A 17,559-nucleotide genomic window follows, 5' to 3' on the forward strand; every position below is an offset into this window, starting at 1 on the left:
GTGTGCTCCACAGCTGCGGTGCAGCCCCTTCTGCAGGGTGTGCGGTTGCTTCTATTGGTAATGACCACTCAGGCAGGGAAGAAGAGAGCAGCTTGGTGGGGATTAAATTGGGAAAAAAGGCTGACCTGTGTTCAAGTAACCCCTCTGCTCCCCTCAGGCAGAGAGCTCCCAGCTACCCTGTGCCTAACTGCCAGATGGAATCACTGGCCATTGAGCTGCCGTAAACTGCGGCCCTGCCTCCTTTGACTCCCCTCTACATGGACTCTAAACCCCAATAGAAATAAGCTCTGTTAAAGACAGCCACCTCCATCCCCCTCTGTCCTGGGGTTATGGCATCTCCAAGCCTTCAGTCACCTGTGAAAATTTTCCAGCAGCTCTGAATTATGAATGAATTTGCTTTGTCAACCGAAGGTTTCTGTTCAGGCTCAGGGATTAGGTCTCAGCCATGTGCTGGAGACAATTACTGATAACAAAGCCTCCAACATACACACACCTTGTGATGGATCCCGGGACATTGCCCCCATAACGTGATTAGCTGCCTTAATGCAATCAGAGGGGGAGCGGTCCTGAGATAACAGTGGGATAACTCCCATCTTGTGTCCCCAGCCTGTCTTGTGGGGGAATGCAAATTGCAGCAGGGCCGAGATGTGGCTGCACAGACTGCACTGAGGCCATGGTTTTACTGACACTCTCAGGGATGCACTGCCTGTCCCTGACACCTTCCAGGGCAGAGCAGGGGAGGGATGATCCACCTCATCCCACTGGCAAGTCACGAGGCACTGCCACAGCTCACGTTGGCCCCAGAGCGAGACACTTATCATAAGGTGGCTCAGAGTTTTATGGCCAGAGAAGCATTCCTGTCCACTGGGAACCCACCGCGCCAGTGAGCTCCCAGCAATGGACACGGTTGCGCAAGACAGTCCTGGACATGCCAATGCATTTGTGGCCTTCGGAAGCTGCCCCTGCGGCTTGAGACAGCACTTAAAGAGCTGATTTCCCAACTGGATGTCCAGGCATCCCGCAGCTCTCCTGGGTTGACCAGCTCTGCCTGTTTGACCCAACCACCCACCCTGCATCCCTGCCAGTGCCGGAGGGGATGGCATCTGCTGTGTCAATGAGGGTAAAGGACCAGCCTGAGCCCCCGTGGCTCACAGGGTAGTGTTTGCTCTTGCTTCACCCAGGTGATACCAGATGAGTTATAGTTTTTCCTCTTTTTGTTGTTCTCTTATCCAAAAGCAATTCGCAGGCACGCAGTGCTGTCACCACTGATGGAGAGCCTGGGAGCCATAGCATGGACTAGTCCCTGTGGCACAAAGCCTGCAAACCCAGATCAACACTAACCAGCCCTGGCCTGATGCCCTCCAGCAGCCAAGCTGCCACACAGGAGCGGGCCTGGGGGCTCTCCTCCCTTCCAGGGAGCACAAGAAGGGGCTGGCATAGCCCAGGGGATGCCTGAAATCTACAGAGGGACATCTCTGAGGGGGCACAGCATGGCACTGGGTGGGCAGGGGCAGGGTGGCTGGTTGGTGAAGGGGACACCCAGGGTGGTGGGACACAAGATGCCAAGGGCAGGCAGCAGTGAGCACTTAACTGCCACGGGGCTGGGTTATTGCTACAGATCATGGGAGAGGAGTGGGGCAGCCCTTGGCTGTGTACCTGGGACAGTCTTTCAGAGGGAAGGGGTTCTTTGGGAAGCCCTCCCCAGCGGGGCTTACTAAGGGCAGCTGCCTGAAAGCCACAGTTATCCCACCATGACCTTGCTCCTCCTGCCCTCCCCTCACCTCGACTACCAAGAGCCCTTCTTAAATAACAGTCAATATTGTCACACTGCTCACCTGTGGGAAGAATAAGTACCAGGGAACACCTTGCCCTTCCCATGGGAAGTGCATCTGGAGCAGCAAATCCCCAGGCTCAGGGGGCCATGCCCAGTGGGAGCAGCATCCTTCCCTCTGTGTGGGGAGAGAGGCCAGCACAAGAGGCACGGTACCTCCGCAGGAAGCTCGAGTGCGGTGACTCATGGCACTGCCTCCAACCCACCTGCTCCAAGGAGGAAATTAGCAACCTTGAAGGGGAAGAAAATCATTTTCATAGCCCCATCTTTAGTTACATGGGCACAGCCACCCCTGCTCTGGTGCCTATGAAGAGCCACCTCTGGCAGAAGACGTTTATACTGCGTGAATCTTTGGGGGTAAAAAGTCAGCATGGTTTCTGTGGTATTTATCCGATGGTCACAAAAAGCCTCATTTCTAGAGCAGGTGCTCTGAACGGGATGGGGTAAATGCAAAGCTTCATTAGCCTCTGCCTCTCTCCAGCTCGTGTTGGTGCCTGTGCTCACATGGGATGAGTGCTATAAAAACATACATGAACAGGACAGAAACTCCTGCCCAGTTTTTACAGCAGCTCCAGGGCAGGGCGTCCCCCAGGCAGGACACAGGGCTGCTCTGGGTGGGCTAGGATGCTCGCAGCCACAGGTGGCCCAGGGCGCATGTGGTCCAGCTCCAGGCCAGGCCATTCCATGCAGGTTTATTGTGCCACTTGGAGATGAAGGGGAGAAAGAAGTGGGAGAAAACACCCTGCTTTGGTGGCTCTTTTTAGCGCACCCTGCATAAAAACTTGAGGATTTTGCAGTGCAAAGGCTGAGCTCTTTTCCAGCCTGAGCAGGGAGCTCTACCCTGTAGCCGTGGGGTGCTTGAGAGGAAAGCTTTGGCTCTACCATGGCTGATTTGCAGCCGTGGCTGTGCTGGAGCTACACTGCCATGCTGGTCCCCCACAGGGCCCCCATGCAAAGGGGGCTTGCTCCCAAGCTCTTAACTTTTGCAGACACACCTGGGATGAGAGCTGGAAGCTTCCCTAACCTTTCCCAATCTTCCTGTATAGGGGCAACTCCAAACTTCCATGTGTGCATCCATCTCCTCCAGCCCCTGCCCAGCTGCTGCAGGGGTGATGCAGGCAATGAAGGCCCCACATGGAGGAACACAGCCATGGGGATCCCCTCAAACTGGGGTCAGGGACTCCCAAAAGTGCACAGGCAGGAACGAGATGGGCTCCCATCGTTGCTGCTGCAAGCACAGGGGGAAGCAAGGCCATTGTCCCCAGGGTGGCGGCAGTGTCTGGAAGGATCCTGCCACCCTTCAGGCTCCAGCCAAGTGCCACGGGTGGGAGGAAGCTTCCCAGCAGACAGAGAGCTAAATAAAGGCAAGGCCTGGCACAACCCAGGCCTGCCAGCTATTTATTCTAGCATGCCTGTATCTGCCGAGCAGGAGAAAGATATTTTAAAGCTGCTACAAGGAAGCTTGTCTGTGTGCCTGGGTTTGTTGATCAAAAACCTCATTACCAACCCTCCCCACCGACATCTTCGAGCCCTGCACCACCTTCAGCCAAGTATCTTCCTAAACACACCTCCCTCAAAGCAGCCAGCCCCTCCATCAGCACTGTACTGAAGCAGAGGCTTAGATAAGAAGCTTTGGCATATACAGAGTAATAAGATCTTTGGGAGCATCCCTATCCCGCACTCAATTTACGTCTGGCCAGCCCTAATGAGAAATTGTTAACCAGCTTTTAGCATCTGGGGCTCACCTTTCTCCTCTCAAACTCTAATAAGCACTTACCTCCTAGAGAAAAAAGCACACCCCGACCTCCTGTAAGAACAGCAACCACTGCAATCTTTGTTCTTGAGTATGTATTTTTTACTGAAAAAATCATTCATAAATTAACAAATACAAAAATGTACAAACACATGGGTAAATAAATGTAATGACACAAAGGATTGCTTTGCTGAGAAGTGTGTGTGTGTGTTTTAAAACACTAGTCTTCAGTGCAAAAACGTCCCCCTGGCACCTCTTAAAAACAGAACGGTAAGCTCGAAAGCCATGACAATGGAAAGCTACTTTAGAGTTAAAGCCACTTCTGATGGTGAGTGACCTGAAGCGCGTGGCTGTTGCTCTGATGGTACCTCCTTCAGAGAAGCAGAGCTTTACAGACAATTATTAACTGTCAATAAATAGTTTTGCAAATGAAACCCACATGGCTCATTGAAGAGAATAAAGAAAGAAAGAAATCAGCATTGAACAGGACCTGCCCTCCAGCGGGGCTGAGCGATGTGGTGACATGGAAGGGGTAAATGAGTGGCCTTGTTGAATTTCAGCTGCCAGAGTATGTACAGGTTCTCCTTAATACCAGAATTTTTACACCATAACAGCACATGCGCTCGACAGTATGTTTTTAACAGTTACATTTACTATACAGTATTTGACATAGCTGATAAGATTAACAGTGCACATTTTCAGATATTCCACATTTTATAAAAGGGGAAGGAAAAAAAATTCAACGTGATTAGAACAAAGGAACTATGAAGAGGGATGATGCTGGGGGGATGGACCCTTTCGTGCCAACCACAGAGTGCATTTCTGAGCAGAGGTAACAGCTTTTTGTTCAACACAAGGTGCGATGGGTGTCAGGTACACATCGAGGGGTGAGGATCCCGACTAAGGTAGCTTAAACACCTACTCACACACACATGCATGATTCCTGGGGTAGTGAACTAGGACTAGTTGAAATACATTCCTTGTTTGAAGCACCATTAAACAAAGACAGATTTCTAGCAAGGTCTCAAGATGAAAGAAGACAGAGGCAGGGCAATGCGGGTTCAGCATCTGAAAAGGGTCCACGTGAATTAGAGATCGAGATTCAGAAGCAAAAGTCTTTATTGCTATATGCGCCATAAAAAGCAAATCCTCACCTCTGCCTATAAATAACCAGGTTGAATCCCCTCGGGAACTGAGTTTAAAGCACATGTAAATTCAGAGACTTTAAAACCTAAGTTACAAACTTATCAGCGCTTTTCAAGGGCAGGCTTGCTGTCCTCTCATACCGGCCGATAAGATCGACACAAGAACTCGTGTTTTCTAAACTAATGTTTTCTGGATACAGGTTAGGAATGCCCTGGGCAGTCACACCCACAACAGATGCGTATGGGGATCATACGTCCATGGAACTGAGAAAACAATGTAAACCATGAGAAGGAAACCAAAGGCAAACAACACAATTAAAAGAAAGTTAAAGTACTTTGGAGGTTAAGTACCCACCGTTGTTATGTATAAATATAAATTAAAAAGCAATGTATTTACTTTTAAGTCAGAGAGGTCCAGTAAAAGTGACTGTGTTGGTCTGTATAAGGACTGGATTGAGTGTCAGTGGGGAGGAGAGCCCGAAGACCAGCTACTCGCAGCAGCACAGGACAGGAGGGGATGGCAGATGGGAGAAGGCAGGGGGCACTCCAGTTTGCATGGGCTGTCAGACCAAGCTCTCTGGTTCCCAGTCCTCATGTTCTCACTACCTTGATGCATGTGTCCTTCATTTCTCTCGCTCCCACTAACCTGTGGCAACCTGCCCCATAGACTGTGCCTGTGCAAGCACTGCTGTGCCAATGGTGATAACCAAGTGTACTGCCTGGCTCCAACAGCACCTCAGTGTGCTGCTGGACTGACACAATAAATATAGACTAAACCAACTTCCCAAACTGTACCAGCACGTTATAGGAGCAATAGTAGGGCACTTGCTGGGCCAGGGAGGGCTCAGTGCCCCATCCCAAGGATGGCACATGGGCAGGAGCGGCCCACACAGGGGCTGCGCTTCCTGTGGCAGCATGGATGTGAGCTCTTGAGTTGTCTGCCAAGGTCACACTTGCCATCCATGGGGTAGAGAGCAACAGGCAAGAGATTTTATTCCATATGGCTTTTGGATTCACCTGCACATCAAGTTGCAAAAGTGACAGAAAGGGAAGGTTTATCATAAATATTCCCATTTCCTCACTCTACCTGGAAAAAGTCACCCCCGTGGTTTCTGGAATGAGCAATGACATGGCTGTGTTTCTCATCTGCTACACTGGAAAGTTTAGGGCCCTGTCCCACAGACATTTCTGCATATGCACAGCTTAAATCATGCAAGCAGTCTCACTGGCTTAAAAGGGAACAAACACCTTGCACAAGTACAGTGATGCACACACAAGTGTTTGCAGAATTCAGGACTAAAATGAGTGACCATATGTAAACCTCTAGCTTGGTTTTGAGCCATAGGAGAAAAATTAAAAGGGGCAATTTACACAGCATATTTACACTTACACTTCTTTAAGAAGCGATTCTGTTGTATATACTTCAAGCAGGTCATTTAAAAAACCACACAGACATAGAAGAATGATATCAGAAGTCACTTGATCTCCCACCAGGGCAGTTGCTGACTGAATCGCTCCCGACGTTCACTATGGAGAAGCCGGAGTCCCTCAGCTGAGCTGCTTCCCAGAGGAGAAAGCACATCCGAGGTGAGTCCCAGTGCCAGAGATGCTGGAGGAGGAATGTGGAGGAGACAAGAGCAGCAGGTCAAACTGTTGTCCTGAAACCCAGAAAGCAAGTGGCGGAAGAAAGAAAGAGACTGCTGAGCTCGCTGCATGAGTATCGGGCTGGATTGGTACAGCTAGGGCAATTTGTGCGTGCACTTTCAGCCTTATTCTCCAAAATACTGTGATCCTTCATTAGACAAAGTGTTGCTTGTCCTCGATAACCCTTGGAAAAGAAAGTCTAGCGTGGTGCTTTCGTGGTGAAGCGCAGAGCAAAGTTATTTTCTCCTCTTAATATTCGGTCACCAGAGCCAGCTCCGGTGTCAGGTTAACAGTGATGTTCTTATACAAGGCGTCATACGTGACGTTTGGAAAGTAGTTCAAGTTATTGAGGCCGTCCAGGGCTTGTCTTTCTTTCGACTTCCTCAGCAAGGCATACCTATGCAACAAGAACCAGAGCCCAGAGTCACTTACACATATCCTACAGCCCTGCAAAGTCCTTCCAATGCTACTAAAACACCCTTTAACAGTCAGCCCCAGCAGCAGCTACAAAACAACGAATTTCTGAGCCCTTAATAAAGATAAATGTCACATTCTCTATATTGAATATCTATATTAAATATCCCAAAGTTTAGAAAATTACAGTCCATCACTTGATGAACAGCAAAATGCTCTTTGTGCCACCAGCACTCTCAGCTGTCAAAACAACTTGTAACTCCAGCCCAAAGCCTGTGGGTCCCATTCCTAGGAGGGGGCTGAGCTCAGCGGGTCCTGCTCAACCCTCACCAGAAAAGCAGCTGATGGGTGGTGCGGGCCTTTCCATTTTTAAGCAACTGCATCTCAAACAAGAGCAAAACTAAATGGTTTTAGTCAAGGGATGGGGGACAAGGAAGTAAAACTAGAACAATGATGATTTAGGGAAGGAAACTGCAGCTGGTACACAAGAACAGCCTCAACCAAATTTAGGGACAGCATGATGAGATGTAAGGGCTAAGGGTAGGGGGAAACCAAACTAAAATCAGCAGAAATGTCTCAGCAGGACACTGACTTTCTGCACCACAGTGCTGGGGGCCTGGCAGCACCAGGACAAGTGGGAGCTGGGCTGAGACCTGGGGACAGAAAAAGCAGCAGGGAAGGGATGTGCCAGGAGGAAAAGGAAGATGCTGGGTGACAGCAAAGAGGGAAGCGTCAAAGCTAGTTTCAAAGAGGTCACAGCATCAGGACATAAGCAGGACACTCGGTGTCTTGAACACTTTCATCCGCCATGGACAAGTGTTAGGTCTCCCTGCTTGGGTGGGAGAAGCTGCAGAACTTTCAAATGGCAGCAGTTAGCACTTGCCTGTGGCTAAAAGCAGAGCAGAACAGAGGGAAGCAGACATCTCAGGAGGCACAATGCAGAGGATTATCTATTGCTAAACCTTGCCTAGGCTGGGTGTTAGGCTCCAGACACAGCAGTGGAGGCAGAAGGACTCAGTGACACAGCTATCAGCCTCACCGGGGAGAACCACTGCCTTGCCCATCTTCACTGCAGATCCCCTCCTCCCACAGCACTGACCCACAGGTCCTGCTGACAGTGAATTAGAGCTCCTGCCCAAGGCCAGGAGGAGACCAGGGAAGCGTTAGGAACAAATACTCAATCCCACTGCACTGCCAGCCTTCCACGCCTCAAGGCTTTTACCAAATACAGCTTTTTAAGCCAAAACCAACTTCTCTGTTTCAAGAGTGAAATGAGAGAAGCACCTCTCATTCTGGCTGCATTCTGTCTGACAGAAATGAAAAGTAGGGCTAAAGATGACATAACCTCAAATGGAAACTCCCCCCAAAATGAGTCTTCTGTAAGAAGGGACCAGCAGATAGCTCAAATGGTATCTGCAACATAAACCCTCCTTGCTGCCTCTGCTGCCAGCAGCAGCCAGGAGCCCCTCTGCAGAACAGAGCTTGCACTGTCCAGTAGCTCATCACCTATGAATGTCAATTCCTACAGCTGATTGTGAAAAAGGTATTTCTCTGCTGCAGAGTTTTCAGAACACTCAAATGCTATCAAGGTTCCCAGTCATTCAACCAACCTTTGCACTCTCCAAAACAACTTCCTGAACAAAGAGGTCAGAATCCTCCTGGAAAGCCCCAGCAAGAATGCAGCTTTTTGAGGAAAAAAAGAGTACATGTTCATAAACTACTTGTGCTCCTTAGGTACAGGGGACAGTTACTGCTCCTGATGGATGTCCAAAGTCTCACAGAAGAGCAATACAGGAGCTCTGTACACACACTGGTTTGGGGCCAAGAGGCAGGAACAGAAGAATGGAGAGGTATGAGTTGCTACATCTCAGCACTGCAGTGGAAGTGTGCTGGAGCTGCTGCAATCTCCCTGTTTGCATACACTATCATTATAGAATGGTTTGGGTTGGAAGGGACCTTAAAGCTCAGCCAGTTCCAACTTCTGCCACAGACAGGGACACCTTCCGCTAGATCAGTTTGCTCAAAGCCCCAGCCAACGCAGCCTTGAACACTTCCAGGGATGGAGCAAGGACCTCTCATCACAGGGATATGGGGTATGAAATGGAGGAATGGAGGAATCCAAGCAGCTCTCTGCCTCCATCTCCCTGCAGTTCAGTTTCCCTCATGAGTTAAGATTGTTACTGCCCTCAAACAGCTGCCTTGTACATGGTACAGACTCTTTGCAAAGGGCTTAAAAATACAGAAATGTACTTGCCTTCCTAGGAACTGCACTTCTCCCCGATGATGGTGGGGAATTGATTTGTATTTCCCTGTGTCTCCTTCTGGTCGAGTCACCGAGTAGCCTGCGTACCGCACTCTGCGTTAGAAAGGGAGGAATAAACAAAAACCAGGAATCAGTGATTGCACTTGCTGTGTCACCAGCACTTGCCAGGGCTGCACAGCTCATGCACGTGGGGCTCCAACAGCAGCTTTGCCTTTCCACTCAGCAGATAAGCTTATGCTTATGCAAACCTCCCCATTCCAGCCTGGGCTCCGGGCAAGTCAGTTGGCACCTCAAAGCTTCAGCTCAACTGAGATCAGCCTGAGCTCAGCACTGTGGAATATTGCACACAGAGCCAATAACTTCCCAATCAGCACTTCTCTGTTTGCTTCACACGTACTGCCTAGAGACACTCTCTGAGACACTGCAGCCAGGCTGGCTCACAGAAACACCCTCAGAAGCAAAGTTCAGGGACACCCAAACCCGTACCTGTTCCAGAGGTCATCGTCTTCACCACCCCAGCCCCAGAAGGCATTAGGGAAACCGTTGATCTTCTGAAACTGCTCAACAGTCAGGCCACTCACCCCACCAAAGAACTCGTTGTAAGGGAGCCTAAGTGGGAGAGAAGGGGTTAGGGCAGAGCCCGCCAGTGCTGCAGCTCTCCTGCCTGCAATGGGGGAAGCCTGAGCTGTGAGGATGCTTTCTTCTATTCCCCTCTCACATCCACTTCACACTAAGCCTGAGAAGCAAATAGAGATTCATCTTCCACCTTTAAAAACAACAGACTAACACTGGCTCCCTAGCTATTATGGTAGTGGGGAGAAAGAACAGTGCTTACAGATACATGTACTTATCCAGCTTGGCTGCAAAGTGCCTCGGCATCTGTCCACACCCATAATAGTTACGATCATTTTCTGGTATGTGGTCCACATCATGAAAGATGAGACAGTCCCAGTCCAAGTCCTTCATTGCTTCCCGAAAGCCAACGTTGAAGAGCATGGCACGGTTAAAGGGTTGGTTTCCAGCCTAGGAGGGAGAAAGTTCCTTCTCAAGGGGAGTCCCGTGCAGTTCATGCTCTGCATGTGCATTCTCAGCCTTGTCTAGAAAGCTGCAGAGGGCAACCAGCTCCCACACTGGTGCCACAAAAGAAGATGTATTGGAAGAGACAGACTAGTGAGATCAACCAGGACTTAAGTATTCAATTTACTATGCAGGAGCAAAAATAAAGACGCTAAAGTCTCATTACTCAGATACTTAAAAACCAGAACAAGCCAATTTTGATCAATCTTTTTAAGAAGAGCTAGATATGAAGGAACATTTACTGGGTGGATGAAGCCAGACAGCATAAGTGACAGGTTCACATATGCATCAAATGACTGTCTCGTGTTTTATATTCATGAAAGTCATCTAGACACTGGCCAGACAAGAACTGTGTAACTCTGGTCAAGCCATTTCTGTGCCTATGGGATGCACTCTAGAACTAGTAGAGATATACAAAAATAACACCAAATTATTTAAACTGCAAATACATGGATTTAAAAAAAAAATGGTTTTTTTTAAAAATACCTGCTCCAATACAGGATTAACAAAAACAAACAAACAAACAAAAAAATACCAAATTTCTAATCCATTTTTTAGGTAAAACCAGTCATCTTTGGGCATACCTCTCAGCTGTGCCACTTTTAGGCAGAATGGGACAACTTACACATGGCAACATGAACCCTGAACCTGCCCATGGCCACATGATGTGATCTGGCAGGTAACCCCCTTGGCACATCTTTAGTGCAGCATATCTGTGCCCCAGCGGCTGCTGCCCCCGTCCCCCAGGGCTCACTCACTTGTTCCACGACGTAAAAGGCGAACTGTAAACGTTGCCGCTGCAGCATGGGAATAAGGTGCCTGAAGAGGACAGGAAGATGCTCGTATCGATTGCGGAATGGGATCAGGATCGCCACCTGACAGGGAGAGGACATGGCTCTTACTGCACCACACCAGTGGCTCCTGCTGCCGACCAACCCCTGGAACTGGCTGATGGGGTGTTACAGGAGCAGTGCTAACCACGGTGTCTCAGCTCTCCCATGCAGGGCTGAGCAGCATGAAACCCTCCCAACCCCCACAACATGGATTTCCTATTCACTTTTTGTGAAACTGCTGCTTTGGGGAAATTCAATGTAACCTTGAGTGGAAGGGAGACCCACAGCTCCCCCCTCCATTGCCTCTGCCCAGCACTGGGGACAGCAGGAGTGGGGACAGGACCTGCTACCACCCTGCCCTAAGCCACCGTCCTCTGGGAACAGGAGTCTCCCACACTGCCACCTTGCCTCTCTGGGTCAAATCCTACCCTAGATAGGGCAGCAGGGGCAGTGGGAGGGCTGGCAGCAGGGAGGAGAGCTCACTGCTTGGCTCCTTCACAGTTCATGCAAAAGCTCAAAGCTGACTCATGCACCACTAAAGCAGCCCTCGAATTCAGCATTTCCTCCCTAGGCACTGCAGCTCCACACTTCAGCAATCCTTATATTCATTACTCTAAAGCTGCAGCACATCAGAGATGTTCCTGTTAATGTCTTTCCATCACCCACCCAGGACTCTCCGTCCCCTGTACTCAGCAGGGACATGGGGCTGCCCAGCTCCCCGTTACCTTCCACCGAGGCAGGCAGTCGCTCGGCTTCCAGTGGCCTCCCAGCTTGATGGAAGGGTCTTTTGAGAAGAACTGGTGGATATCCTCCATCGTGATCTCGCTCATATTTACATCGATAGGGCCCTCTGCAGAGAGAGCAGGGAGAAGCTGAGGAGGGGAGTCAGGAACCACTGTGGTCCTGATGCAGTTTGTGCCTGCTCCAGATAGGTCTTTGCTGCACCCCTGCCCTCTAGCCCCAGCACTGAATGCAGGCAGCCTCTTCTTTTCCCCAAGCACCAACAAAAATTATTAGGAAATGCTGGTGGCATGACTTGCAACACCTCCATCTCCTCAGCAGATGGGCTCTGTTCAACCTTTGTGGCTGCTGTCGGACACAGCTCTCCATCAGAGACCTACACCAGCCAGGGCACCCCTTTATACCTCCATACAGGTTTCCAGCAGACACAAACCCACGCACCTCTGCAGGAAGCCCACTTTTCCAACGGGGTACTGCTCTGGTACAAGCATTTCTCCCAGCTGCAACTCCCTTCGGGGTGGATCCAGCCCATCTCCTGCACCAGCCCCTGCACAACTCAGGACTGGGACCAGCAGTACTGCCAAGGTGCCACCCCACCACCACTGCCCCTGGAAAAGGTCTATCTGAGCCTCTGCACCAGCTCACAGTGTTTGCCAATCAATGGGGTCCTGCTTTGGCAGGGAGACCTGCCTCCAACATAGCAGGGATTAGTATGAGTGGGTAAACAATGAGTTCCCAGGATAGGACCGGGCTCTGAACAGCACTCCTATTCAAGCCCAGGTGCCTGGCAGGCAAAGGTGCAATGCTGGTGAGCTGGGGAATGCCACAATGTGCCCTCCAAAGCCATGGTGGGCAGCATGAGGTACATGGGCCATTGGGATGCTACTCACTCATAGAAGGGAGCCTCTCAGGACAGGTATGGTTGGGGAAGTAGGTAAAGTCTTCAGGAAGAAACGTTGTGGCTTGCAGAAAGGTGTCATTGTGGTTCAGGTCAAGAGGATAATCTGGGGGATGGAAAAGAAAAAAAAATTATTTAAAACAAGTTTACTTTGAGCTGCAAGTCTTTGTTATTACCAACCACCTCCCTGTGCCACTGTGAGCAGCCTGCAAATGCATCCATGGCTGAGGATGTTCCCAACAGCATGGGGTGTCCCCATGCAGCATGAGCTCTCTCTGGACTTGGAACCCAGTCTTCACATTTTCTGGCCTAAGGAAGAACTTTCAGCATCACCTTCAGGTATCACAAACAGCTCAAAGCAAAGGAACATGTGGCACTTGGAAGGAAGTTAGCACCTTGTTTCTGAAGGACCATGGCACAGTGAAAGTGAACATGCTCTTCCAGTGGGTCTTTTCCAGGTCCCAATGCCAGTAAGGACTGTCAGTGCAGCAGCCTACACAGGGAAATCCTGCCTTGCATCCGCCTCAAAGGATCAATGAAAACTATCATGTTACACACAGCCTCTCCTCCAGTTTGCATTGTGCAAGAGCAGAGGAGCCCAGCACAGCATATTTCCGTATTTCTCCAGTACCCCTGTTCTCCTGCACCCTTTTTCCTCCTGGACAAAACCCTCCCAGCCTCTTACACCTGTAGATGTTTTAAGGAGGTTTTTATATATCTGTTGAAAGCAGAATTTCGTGGTTAAGTTGCCAGCTTTGCATAAGGCATCTTAGTCAAGCATGACTTCATTTTAGGCACTAGGATAAGTTCCCTGCATCAGCTGCTACAGAAAGATGCTGCCTCTCCACTTTCTCCAAGCATCAGATGCTTAGCAAAGGATTGGCCTTTAAGTCCACAGCACCAGCACCAACCTTACACCCCACAGAGGTCCTGGAAAGCAGTCGTTTACAGCTGAGCCACCGAGCCTCATCACAGGCAGCTACCAGAACAAGGTCCTGTCCTTTCCAACTACCCTACCATGCACAGGCACTCCTGCAGCAGCTAGCTGCAGAAGCATGCCATGGGGCTGATATTCACCATGCTAATTCAAAGCAAGAGCAGCCCTGGGCATAGAACAAACTGGCTGGTGTTCAGGCACCCAGAGACAAAAGAAGGTCTAGTGTCCCACTCATCACACCCTGAGAGCTGTCCGGGCAGCTCTGCAAGGCCTTGGACAGAAGGACTGCAAGTGACCCATCAGTAAACACCCAGGTTGGAACTAGATGATCTTAAGGTCCTTTCCAACCCTAACCATTCTCTGATTCTGTGATTTACAGTAGGTAGCCAGATGAAGTTATTTTACTGAACCCAGTGTGAAATCCAAATTTTTTTTTCTTTTACTCAGCAGCTATAACCTTTCAAATTCGTCTCACACTTAGTTTCAAGAACATATTGATAGCAAAAAGGTTTCACATATTTTATCCCCAGAGCAACCAAATAAACCCAAAATTACAGTGCAAGGAGGTGAATGAATCGGCTAAGATTAAGAGCTAAGAATCCAAGTCATATGTAAGGATAGAGACATTTAAGTGATTGCATAAGCACAGTATATTCTCCATAGCAGAAAGGCTGCTGCATTTAATAGCCACATTAATGATATATCAAGAAAATATAATCCAGTGACAATTTCATCCTTTAAAACAAAGCAGGGAGGGTTGCCTTTACCTGCAAGGTCAAGAATCTTCCATTTAACTCAACTGGGACAAGCCATTGCTGGCCTGATATTTCAGTTTGCTTTATTGTGCTAGTAATCACATCATTAATACCATTTATTCATTCTAATAAGTGGCACACAAACTATCTCAGACTCAAGATGGACTTGTAAACAGAACCTAAGGGCTTTTCAAGTATGATAGATACTGTTTTGGATGCTTGATACTGCTCTATATTTTAATAACCAGATTCCCATTAAATTCCTATCACTAGAGCATGCTCTCAATACTCAGTCGAGCGGATACTGTACGGTGAAGCTCAGCTCCCCTTTTTTGCACCAAGGGCTGCCTTTTTTGCTTGCAAAAGCACAGAAGGGATCCCTCTTGGCTCACTGAACAGGAAACCTATTACTGCACTTATTAGCAAATGCTGAAAAAGTTATAAATTACTTCCTCGTTTTAACACAAGACGAAAAAAGCTAAGGGCAAAGAATAAATGCAGATGGATGAGGACAAGCACCCTGTGCTCGGTCACCTTGCCACTCACAGTGGGATACTGCATTTTTAAGGAATCTGCCAGAAACTGAAGCCCCAGGAGGACACACGCACAAGCCAGCACTGCACGAAGACCAGCACACATGATGTATGGGAAAGACTGCATCTCAGAAAGCATCAACAGCCTCCAGCCTCCCAGTTCTCCCGTGTGGCTGGAACAGGGACAACCAGAGAGGGGCCACAGTGTCTTCTGAGCAAACTGGTGCGTGGCCTGTGCCAGATCACTCCGAGCAGCAGCATCCCTGCCCTTCCTCTGCATGCCTCTCCTTGGAAGAGTGGGATATAGGGATGGACACCCACTGCTGCCTGCAGGGTAGGACAGGGGCAGCTGCTGGGACAGTCAATGCCTTTGGCTGGGTCCCCCCCTGCAGCCATACCAGGCAGGTTTGCTCTCCTGGCCATCACACTGGGGAAGGATGCACATACTAGGCAGTGCCACCAAGTTCCCACCAAGGTGCCCGAAAACCGAGTCAAAGAGGGAAGATACTGATCATGGTGTTAATATAATCCTTGCAGCCACAGTACCATGTGCCTTCCAGATGTCACCACCACCCATCATGTGCCTGCTTTGACCTGCCTGCCAGGGGAAGGTCATACAAGGATGGTGCATAGCACTTGGTATATGTCAAAAATGTCCTTGCAGCTGGAGTTTTTGGCGCAGGAGGGGTATCAGCCCATGCCTGAGCTGGGGTGGAGATGAAGCTCCAATAGCAGCAGTACTGCTATCGCTGACACAAACATGGTAACCATTTCCCTGTCTGCTGCAGGCAGGTTTCTGGAGGTCACAGAGCCCTGAGGGCCAGGACCACAGCAGTATGGCTCCTGACTCTCAGCACCACAGGCAGTAGCAGTGGAGCGTCTAACCCTCCTCCCTTCAGGAGATCAGCCACTTCCTCACCCTGCATCTGCTTTACTTGATGTTTCCAGCCTTAAAAATAGCCCAGAGTGGCAGCCCTGGCTGGCTTCAGCAAGGAGAGGAGGTGACCCTGGGTGTCAATCTCTTGTGCAAGTTGGTAATTCCCCTCCCGTGCCCATCCCTGGTCAGAGTACAGCTGAACTGGCGGCTCCATCGCCGCTCCTCAGTGGGCCGGGCAGCAAGGACACAGCTTGTGCTTTGTTATTAATAAGGAAATAATCTTGCTTTGTAAAACTTTATCAGGCCCTGATGATGAACCCTGGCAGTGGAGGAGCTGAGCTCCCTGATGCCAACTGCACCAGCATGATGCACCAGTGACATGCCAGCACAGGAGGTGCATGCTTGGTGTCACACCAGCCCAAAGACAATGCCTCACCCTGGCTTATGCAGCCATGTGCATTTATGCTTCATTGTACCATATTTACACCAAAACTTGTAACCCTGTTATGAGCTTTCTATTACGGATGATGAACAGCCTGGGAGTGGGAGCCTGCGACTCCACTCCCTGCATTCTGCCCGAAGTTCAATGTATTATTCGTGGCAGATCTCCAGCCAAGTCATCTCAGTTCATCCCTGCATGGGAAGAGTGAAGCTTATGAGCATATGAGCATAGGTTCCTCCATGTGCACAGAGCCATGGCTCTGCACATGTGTGTGCCTGGGAAGTGACTTTTTTAAATACAAAACTGAATTTGAAAGTATTTACCCTCAGACTAGTTGAAGCTAACAAATCGAACTGCTGGAAAGCAATTTCAGCTCAACATCCCAGCCTTTGAGACCTTTCAAGATTTTCACTCCTTGTACAAGTTAGAAGCATTTAAATTTTATATATATATAAAGTTATATGATTAACATAAATAAATTATATTCTATCAATATAGTCTTTATACGTAGCATATATACACATTAATTATATATATAATAGGCATTTATGTTCTATATAGTATCTATTTATACATATAAAAAAAAGGAAGCCAGTCAAGATTCCCACCCTGCATTTACCAGCATAAATTAATCTCTTCGAGCAAGAGTGGTTCAGGTCAGCTTGATTTCCAAAGGAAATGGAACCTTTGATCAAAATGACAATCACTCAAGAAATACCTGAGTCGTTCACGCTGCTGTTCCTCTTGGCATAGGCACTGCGGACCACCTGCTCGTACACCTGAGCTCCTATTGTTCGCATGTTCTCACGAATCATGATGCCTCGGGCTTGCATCATGAAGAGGTAGGTGTTCACTGCAAGGGGAAAGAAAAAGGAGTATTTCCGTGACCATAAGGTTTCATAGGATAGAGCAATAGGAGTCTTTTGCAACCGTTCCCTGCCTCCTGCTTGGTTTCAGCTCGCTCCTGCCAGAAGGATCCCTAGGTCACACGTGCCTTGGTTGTCTGGTGGAGCTGGGAAGGGCACGGAGCGGGGAAGCAGAGGTGTAAAAGCATATTTAGAAACCCGGCTGGTTAATAAGAGGACCATACCCAGATAGACCTGATGATGCAGGCTGTAATGCAGCATTGCAGCTTAATAACTGTACATTCTGCTTCCTAAGCAGGGAGATTTAATTGGGAAATATTATAACAGGAAACTAAGCTGCAGGCCTGGAGAAGGGCATTTGTTCCTAGACTGCAGCACCAAGGGCTGACACTTGCTTGGCAGAGGTACCACAAAACCCATCCCAGTACCAGTCCGAGCCCACCAGCAAACCGTATGTGCCAGAGCAGGCAGCACTTCACAGCACGAGCCCCCTGCTCCCCAGGACCAGCCCCCGCAGCCAGGTTTCTCCCCACCTCCTTTCATGCTGACC

The 17,559-nt window shown here is 49.2% G+C and overlaps 1 protein-coding gene across 1 annotated transcript; it reads right to left on the bottom strand.

The window, feature by feature from the left end:
• Positions 1-6,432: 6,432 nt before the first annotated feature.
• Positions 6,433-16,996, bottom strand: B4GALT5 (UDP-Gal:betaGlcNAc beta 1,4- galactosyltransferase, polypeptide 5; the record flags this gene model as incomplete). Its single annotated transcript, XM_010017794.1, has 8 exons — positions 6,433-6,770; positions 9,042-9,143; positions 9,537-9,659; positions 9,886-10,073; positions 10,886-11,002; positions 11,686-11,810; positions 12,592-12,705; positions 16,862-16,996. Coding segments are annotated over 8 exons (1,052 nt in total), but the record flags the coding sequence as incomplete, so codon positions are not given.
• Between the last annotated feature and the right edge of the window lie 563 nt (positions 16,997-17,559).

The sequence above is a fragment of the Nestor notabilis genome, unplaced genomic scaffold, assembly GCF_000696875.1.
Source record: "Nestor notabilis isolate BGI_N333 unplaced genomic scaffold, ASM69687v1 scaffold18717, whole genome shotgun sequence".
Taxonomy (NCBI): Eukaryota; Metazoa; Chordata; class Aves; order Psittaciformes; family Psittacidae; genus Nestor; species Nestor notabilis.